Below are 8,402 nucleotides of genomic sequence, written 5' to 3' on the forward strand. Positions count from 1 at the left end.
ATTTCTGTGTTTACTGGGTAAATTGGGCTAATGATTAATGTATGTTTCTTTGCTCGTGGTGTGCAGGGTCGTTGTGTGCTTTTGCCCTGCACGATTTTGGTAGTCTGTTTTATGCAGAAGAAAAAAAAATAGTAGTTATTACAATTTGTATTCTTATGTGCTTGAGCAGACCATCATACCCAGTGGTCTGTGAGTTATTTGTGTGCAGTTGGTCCTTTTCTTAATTTGTGTTTTTTTCATTTTCTTTCCTTGGGCGCTCTGTGCGTTTTCCTGCATTCTTGTGTATTGGAGTGTTTTTTGGAGAGAAACAATAGTAAGGAATACATAAGTATATTTGTAATCATGCTTGGTTTGACCAGAAGAAACACTGTTGTGTATTTCTGTGCTTTGTTCTTCTGATGGTTGTGCTCTTTAATTTCCTTTTTTTCCTTTGAGAGGCTCTTAGGGATTTTGTGCTTGGTGATGGCTACTGTGTGCTTTGTTTCTTTATTTGGGCCATTGTCTGAGTTACGCTTGCAGTTTTCTGCAATGTGTGTGCCTGTGCTGTAATTGTTGAGTGTTGTTAGATTTGGTAGTGTGTTCTCATTGTGTTTTTTTCATTGATTCTATTTGTTTATGTTTTTATTATTGGGTTTTTTTCTTGTGTGTAAATAGTTGAAGTAAGACTACTACAAGAAGTTTTGCAATGGTAATGATGCGCTACGTGCTGTGTATCCTCGCTCTCCTGCTCTCATGTGCGTGTGTGCACGTCCTCGCTGAAGAAGTGCCTGCCGCCGATCTTTCCGACCAAGTCCCTGATACGGAGAGTGAGACAAAGATTCTTCTTCAAGGTACTGCTGATTGCACTACTGATGGTGGTGCTCCTGAAACTCCTGGAGGTTCTTGTCCTGCTGCTGCTGGCCCTGCTCTTCCTTCTGGTCCTCCTGGTATTGTTGGTTCTTCTGCTCCTGTTCCTGCTTCTGCTTCCGATTCTGCTGATCTTCCTGGTAAAGCTGCTGATGAATGCTCTGCTGGCACTGAAGTTTCTAATCAACAATGTCGTGAAGCTACAAATAGATCTGGAGGAGGAGGTAGTGGTGGTAGTGGAGGCACTCAACTTCCACAAGTTACAGCACAAAGGACTGAAACGGGCAATGTTGTACAAGACTCACAGGATCCTCCCGCTGCAGCTCGACCTGAAGGAACTGATCTCACCAGGAGAGAAGCTGCTGCTGTGGATTCTGCTGCTGCGCCCTCTCCTGGTACTACTTCTGAATCTCCTACTACTGATGGAAGTGTTGGTGTGTCTTCGAGTGAAAGTCAATCTGGAGGAAGTGCAGGAAATGGAAATAAAGCATCAGCACAATCATCTTCTAACGGTTCAACATCAGAGGGCGGTGGTGAAAATTCCAATGCCACAACGAATGAGAATGACCCATCATCTGCAGGAACTGCAAATTCTGGGGATGATACTACAACAAATAATGAGGAATCAACCACTACTACCACCACCACAACAACACTTCCTCCTGAGGCTGCAAACAACAACAAGAAGGGTGATGCAGACAGCAGCAGCAGTATCAGCAGTTCTGTGTGGGTGCGTGTACCACTACTGATTGTGGTTACACTGGCCTGTATTCTTGTGTGCTGATTGTAATGGTGATTGTGGTGACTCAGGTCATCCTTTGTTTTCTTTTTCTTCTATTTGCATGCATCCCTACAGTCTAACTAATCTTCCACCTGTTGGGATTTCTCTTCTTTTTTTATGTTTCTTAATGGTATTGTGTTTTGTGTGTTTTTGCTCTCTCTGTGTTTATCCTATAATAATTATTATTGCTACTACTCCATTTTGTGTGTGTGTGTGTTATTGGAGACTCTCTCTCTGTGTGTGTGCACCTGGGCTTGCACTGTGATGATAATGATGAACTGTTTTTTGCGATGAGAGGGAAAATGAAATAATAATAACAGATGAATTTATATTTATAATTGCTTATATACACACATAGGTTTACACCCATAGTTGGTGTATATTTCTGTGTTTATTGTGTAAATTGGGATATTGGTTAATATGTGTTTCTTTGCTTGATGATTTTGCTGGGGTGGTTCAGCCTTTTTTGAACTTTTTCTGAGTTTGGGCTTTTTTTCTTCTTTTCTGTCTGAGGTTATTGCACTGTATTGAATTCTTTAACTGGTAGGTTTTACTTTCACGATGTCAGTTTCCATAGTGGTAATCGTTTGATGTGTGTCCTAACATGTTTGATACTTCATTTATTTTCTTTTTTTTTGCTTTTTGATTCTCTTTCTTTCTAGATCAGTGTTTTTACGTGAAACAAACCCTTGTGTCTCTCTCATGATGACGATGATGATACGCCGTGTGATGTGTGTGTTGGCCGTTGTGCTGTGCTGTGCCTGCGGGTGTGCTATGGCTGAAGGTGGACAGTCAAATACGGAGAAGAACTACGATATTTATGCGAGTAGTTGGGAAGGGTTTCCTGGTAAGTATCCGAAACCAGAAAATACAAATATACGTAATAGCGGTGGTATCCGTGAGGGAGAAGCCCAACTACATGAACAACGACAGCAATCATTAGGTGGTCATGATTCAGGATTGGAAGAGATAAAACATTAGGAAACTCTTCATGAAAAGGGTGATATGATTACTGTTTCTTCTTCTGATAATCCACCACAGATATCCCCTAACCATGACAGTGAGGGTCATCAGAACTCTCTCAATCCTGACAGTACACTGGAGTTACCCAAACCGAAAGAAGCACCTCAAATACATGTTACAGCAGAAAAAGAATCTTCACCAGTGAGTGCTCCAGCTATAGGGAAAGCATTACCATCAGGGGCTTCAGAGACACACACAACCACATCTACAACAACAGCCTCAACAACACCTGGAGATGTTGATTCCACAGAAACCAATTTACCAGCTGAGTCTGCAAAACCCACAGATATGAGTAATGCCAATGATAATATTACTGCGCAGCAACCGTCTCCAGCAGCGGAGAGCACTCTATCCAGTGATGTTAATTCCGGTAACGAATTCACTGCAGCTCCAGGTACCTCTCCCACAGCAGCTGCACAAGAGAATGGCAATGCTGATTCAACGGCGACCACCAACATTAACAGCGAAGCACCAACCACCACTCCATCTCCTCTAACCGACCCACCGATCAGCAAGATCGCTCCCACCATGAAGAACAAGGCTAATGCTGACAGCAGTGTCAGTCCTGTGTGGATGCGCACTGCAGCACCGCTGTTGATTGTGGCTGTGTTGTTCTCCGTTACCGTGTACTGAACGGTGGGACTCATCTGAGGACAAATAATAATAATGGTTAAACTAATATAATCATAATTGCATACATCCCCCATGGGTGAATAAATTAATAATCTGTTTACCAACTTTATCTTTTAATTGGAATATCTTTTCTTTTACTTTTATGTGTGTGTTCATTTTTCTAATAATTCCATTACTTGCTTTTTCCGTTGTGTGTTTGCAGAAAACTGGGCTGTTCTGCTCACTGACGGTATACATCTCTTGCTAGTACACACGGATGTGTGTGTGCAGTAATTTAATACATAAACTAGAACCATGGGGTATATTGTGTGTGTGTTTGGCTCTCTATCTTATTTGGTTATTGTGGTCTTCTCTTTTTCTTTTCTATTAAGGGATACATATTATTATCATACAAGCGGGCTATTCCTTTTTCTTGCTTTACTGTGCAGTTGCTGCTTCTCTCTCTCTCTATTCCACTGTGAGTATTTGTTGTATTGGTGTTTGTTTGTTTCTTTATTTTTATGATAATTCTTTCTCTTCCTTCTTTCTACTTGTATTAGTCTGTTGAAGTAAACAACAACAATGACAAAGGCTGTAATGGTGAGGTGTTACCTGCTCTGTTTACTAACGTTTGCACTGTGTTGTGCTTGTGGGTTAGTATGGGCTGATAGTCCTAAAGCTTCTGATACCCTTATTAAACCTTCCACTGTTGGTGTTCCTTCTCTTGTTCGTTATGCTATTCCTGCGGATGGAGGTTGGATAGTGGATATGGATAAGGAAGATAAAGTGGATATAGATGAAGAAGATAAAGATAGAAGCAATGAGGATGGAGAAACAAGAAGAGAACAGGGGTCCGATAAAGTAGGAAAAACAACAATTAACAAGCCATCAACAGTCTCTGGGCCAATGGGAAGTGAAGGTTCTCTCAGTCCTCAAGAGATCCCTGTTAATTCCACAGTCCAGCAGCAACATCCACCACCACCTCTTGCAGATGCTCCTCTGGCTTCTTCACATAATGGAGCATCCGCTGAGGGTAAACCAGGTGCTGTTGGTGTTGATGGTCTTCCTGGTAGTCCTGGAGGTGAAAGGAGTGATATGTCTGAGAGTAGCAGACTGGGGAAAAGTGATCCGTCCATAAAAGTGCCTGATAGTGGGCCAACACTCATGGACCAAGGTCGAAAAAGTACTGTTAAAGAACAAGTGGAGGAATCAACCCGTGGTGATGATCAAGTAACTTCTGGTACGACAGAACATCAGGCGGAAGCATCACAGATATCTGGAGAGCAACCAAAAGAAACAACACCTAAAACAGATGGGCACCAATCACCCAATTCTCTCAGTCAACAGAATACGGGTGGTTCTGGTAGTTCAGATAACATCAATACCGCAGTTCAGGTTCCGGTATCGGATACACCTCAGAGTTCTCACGCAGAGAATAATGAACACGGTAAAGCTGAGAATAATGTTGGACAGCCTCAAAACGGTACTGGCGCAGAATCTTCTTCTCCTTTGAAAGACGTCAACCCTTTAGGAAGTGGATCAACGAATAACCCAGATGATATAGGTAATACAGATACAACCACCACAACCACAACGACAACAACACTTCCTCCTGAACTCACAAACAACAAGAAGGGTGATGCAGACAGCAGCAGCAGTATGAGCAGTTCTGTGTGGGTGCGTGTGCCATTACTGATTGTGGTTACACTGGCCTGTATTCTTGTGTGCTGATTCTGTAATGGTAGTGTGGTTCAGGTCATCCTTTGTTTTCTTTTTCTTTTTTTGCATGCATCCACACTACAGTCTAACTAATCTTCTACCTGTTGAGAGTTTTCTTTTTTTCTTTTTTGTTTCTTAATGTTAATGTGTTTTGTGTGTGTTTTTGCTCTATGTGTTTATCCTATAATAATTATTATTGCTACTCCATTCTGTGTGTGTGTCTGTTCTTGGAGACTCCCTCTGTGTGCACCTGGGCTTGCACTGTGATGATGAGCTGTTTTTTGCAGTGGGAAAAAGAAAAGGAAATAATAATAACAGATGAATTTATAATTGCGTATATATAGACATATATAGACTTACACCCATAGTTGGTGTATATTTCTTGTATTTACTGGGTACATTGGGCTAATGGTGTTAATATCTGTTTGTTTGTTTGCTTTTGGTTGCTGGGGCGTTGTGTGCTTTGCCCTGCACTGTGGTAGTGATTTCTTTTTGTATAAGGGAGAAAAAATCAACTGTTACACATTGTTGTATGAATGATTATGCATTCGACAGCAAATTGAGAGCTTTATTATTCTTTGTTTGATAATGCTGATGTGCTTGCTCTTCAATTGTTTTTGTGTCTGGAATTCTCTTTCTTTGGGTGACGCATTAATGATTTTTTATTATTTATGCTGGTGGTATTGTTGTGTGTATGTGGCATTCTTTGATTATTATCCTTACTAGAATCAGCTTGGTTAATTGTCTTTTATGAATTGATTGTGTGTTGTCTTAATCTTTCATTCCTTTTTTGACTCTCTCTTCGTTAAGATTTTCTTGCTTAATATTACAGCGATGACTATGAAAGGGTTGCCCTTTGCGTTGTGTATCCAAACTCTTTTATTCTGTTCCCTCTTGGTGAGCGTGTCAGCTGCCAGTGATGAACTTGAACCTCGACCTGAGCCTGGGAGTGCTGTTGCTGGTGGTGTCCTTCAGGCATCTTCTGGACTAGCTGGTGGTCTCGCAGAGGGGCCACATGTGGACCGAAGTCTTGCAAAGGAGGCCTTAGGGTCAGGTCTGCCAAACGATAGTCAATTAAGTGAAGCACGTTCAGATGAGGGAGAGAACCAACTGGGTAATGAGGCTTCTAAGGCGTCTTCACTACCCAAAGGAAACCCAAAGGCAGGACAGGAAATACCAACAGGTGGTCAACCTATTTTGCCTACTCAACCTGGAAGAACAGAAGAAGGATCTCTTTCTCGTCCAGTTCATGGAGAAGTACCAACAGACATTGTTGTTGCAAAAGAACAGGGTCATCAAACACAAGACGTGGAGAGTCGTGAAAGTGGAACTGAAATGGAAGAGTCACGAGTATCACCTGGACGTGACCCTGCAGAGACGAATAAAGGACGCGATGCTTCACTGGGCTCCGGTCCACAGGTACAAGAAACATCATCTGGACGCACACAAGAGAGACAGCAGAAGGAGCACAATGCTGACAGCCACAGTGGATCAAGTGGAACTGCTTCTAACCAGGATGGTACAGATTCTCAAAACCATCCTTCAACAACACAAGAGACTTCTACAACACCTTCACAGACAAGTGTGGATACAACTGCATCTGATGGCACTCCTGTTAACTCAACTCAAGAAGGTATTAAGAATATTGAGGCCAACGGTACTGAGTCTCCAGACACAACAACGAATACATCAGAGAACATAAACACTGACACTCCCAATACAACCAGTAATAATGAGGAACCACCCACTATTCCATCTCCTGTAGCCAACGCAGAGATCAACACTATTGCTTCCGCAGTACAGACGAACAAGACTAATGTTGACAGCAGTATCAGTTCTGTGTGGATGCGCACTGCAGCACCGCTGTTGATTGTAGTGGTTGTGTTGTTCTCTGTTACTGTGTAATGAACGGTGGGACTCATCTGAGGACAAATAATAATAATGGTAATACTAGCATAATCATAATTGCGTACATACCCCATGGGTAAATAAACTAATAATATGTTTACAAGCTTTCTATTTTAATTCGAGTTTCTTTTCTTTTCTTTTACTTTTATGTGTGTGCGTGTGTTCTTTTTCTAATAATTCCATTACTTGCTTTTCCCGTTGTGTGTTTGTAGAAAGCTGGGCTGTTCTGCTCACTGACGGTATACATCTCTTGCTAGTACACACAGATGTGTGTGTGGAGTAATTTAATACATAATGTAGAGCCATACAGTATTGTGTTTGTATTTGGCTCTCTCTTACTTATTGGGATATTGTGGGATGCTCTTTCGTTGTACTCTGAGTTATGGTGGAGTATTGTTTTATTCTGGTTGGCTTCCATTTTCTGTGATTGTTTGTGGTTTTTTTCCCTCATTGTATTTCATTTTTATTGGTGTATTGACGTTTGCCTTCACCTGCGTTTTGTTTTTTTTGCGTTTCTTATGTGTAGTTCATTTAAGGAGTTAAGGGATTCAAAAAAAGAATAAATTGCCTTTCCCATGATGCAGCTACACTATGTATTCTGCATTTTTACCTTATTGCTGAGCTGCACCAGTGTGTGCGTGTTGGCTGAAGAGACTGGTCCGGAAGGTCTTGGTCATGGTGTTACTTCTTGCTCTGATGTTTCTGATGGTACTTCTAAGCCTCCTTGTACTCGTGAGAATCCTGGTGCTGGTGGTCTTGGTGCAGAAGAGTCTCACCAAATTGAACAACAGAAGTTGACAGTGTTAGAAAAACGGGATGTCAAAGATCAACATTTGGAAGGGAAACCAACGCAGGAAGAACTTACTCAGCAACATGAGGCTGCGCAAGAAGATAGGGTACCTCAGAGTGATCACCGTTCTACTCAACCTGCTGCTGCTGCTGCTGCTGCTGTTTCTAGAGGGACTGGTGCTGTTGATGGCGCTTCTCAACCAGGTGATCAAGTTACTGAAAACCCAGTGGATGAAAGGACTGAGAATACATTGACTGGAAGAAGGGACACTGCTGCAAAAGGTTTGGAGACTCCGGGTGCTCAGCCGGGTGGAAAAGAAAATGTAGAAGTACAGGCAGATGCATCTGTTAAAACCGATGAAGGACCATCACATTCGGCCACTGAACCGAGTACAAGTGACACCAGAAGTTCAGATAATACAGACACCACACAAACAAATGTGACTGGAACAGCAGAAGGACAAGATACTTCTGTTCCCACAACTCAAAGTACAGGTGATGGTTCTCCCAGCAATTCATCTACAGATGATACCAGTAATAATCAGGCTGAAAGTGAGACTAATGACACAAACCCTGCAGAAGGTGGATCAACCAGTAATGAGGAATCAACTACCACCACCACCACCACAACCACCACCACCACCACCACCACAACAACAACAACACTTCCTCCTGAACTCACAAACAACAAGAAGGGTGATGCAGACAGCAGCAGCAGTATCAG

The 8,402-nt window shown here is 42.1% G+C and overlaps 5 protein-coding genes across 5 annotated transcripts; all 5 read left to right on the forward strand.

Annotated features, from left to right (window-relative positions):
* Positions 1–685: 685 nt before the first annotated feature.
* Positions 686–1,630, forward strand: TM35_000551160 (uncharacterized protein; the record flags this gene model as incomplete). The annotated part of the gene is made up of 1 exon (XM_029030781.1): positions 686–1,630. One exon carries the CDS (start codon positions 686–688, stop codon positions 1,628–1,630), a length of 945 nt encoding a protein of 314 aa, XP_028877913.1.
* Positions 1,631–2,632: 1,002 nt separating this feature from the next.
* On the forward strand, positions 2,633–3,283 carry TM35_000551170 (uncharacterized protein; the record flags this gene model as incomplete). The annotated part of the gene is made up of 1 exon (XM_029030782.1): positions 2,633–3,283. One exon carries the CDS (start codon positions 2,633–2,635, stop codon positions 3,281–3,283), a length of 651 nt encoding a protein of 216 aa, XP_028877914.1.
* A 561-nt stretch (positions 3,284–3,844) lies between these two features.
* TM35_000551180 (uncharacterized protein) lies at positions 3,845–4,993 on the forward strand (the record flags this gene model as incomplete). The annotated part of the gene is made up of 1 exon (XM_029030783.1): positions 3,845–4,993. The coding sequence occupies one exon, from the start codon at positions 3,845–3,847 to the stop codon at positions 4,991–4,993; it is 1,149 nt and encodes a 382-aa protein (XP_028877915.1).
* An 828-nt stretch (positions 4,994–5,821) lies between these two features.
* Positions 5,822–6,886, forward strand: TM35_000551190 (uncharacterized protein; the record flags this gene model as incomplete). Its single annotated transcript, XM_029030784.1, has 1 exon — positions 5,822–6,886. One exon carries the CDS (start codon positions 5,822–5,824, stop codon positions 6,884–6,886), a length of 1,065 nt encoding a protein of 354 aa, XP_028877916.1.
* Positions 6,887–7,464: 578 nt separating this feature from the next.
* Positions 7,465–8,400, forward strand: TM35_000551200 (uncharacterized protein; the record flags this gene model as incomplete). The annotated part of the gene is made up of 1 exon (XM_029030785.1): positions 7,465–8,400. A coding segment is annotated over one exon (936 nt), but the record flags the coding sequence as incomplete, so codon positions are not given.
* Positions 8,401–8,402: the final 2 nt, after the last annotated feature.

The sequence above is a fragment of the Trypanosoma theileri genome (assembly GCF_002087225.1).
Source record: "Trypanosoma theileri isolate Edinburgh chromosome Unknown TM35_Tth_55_V1, whole genome shotgun sequence".
In the NCBI taxonomy this organism is placed as follows: Eukaryota; Euglenozoa; class Kinetoplastea; order Trypanosomatida; family Trypanosomatidae; genus Trypanosoma; species Trypanosoma theileri.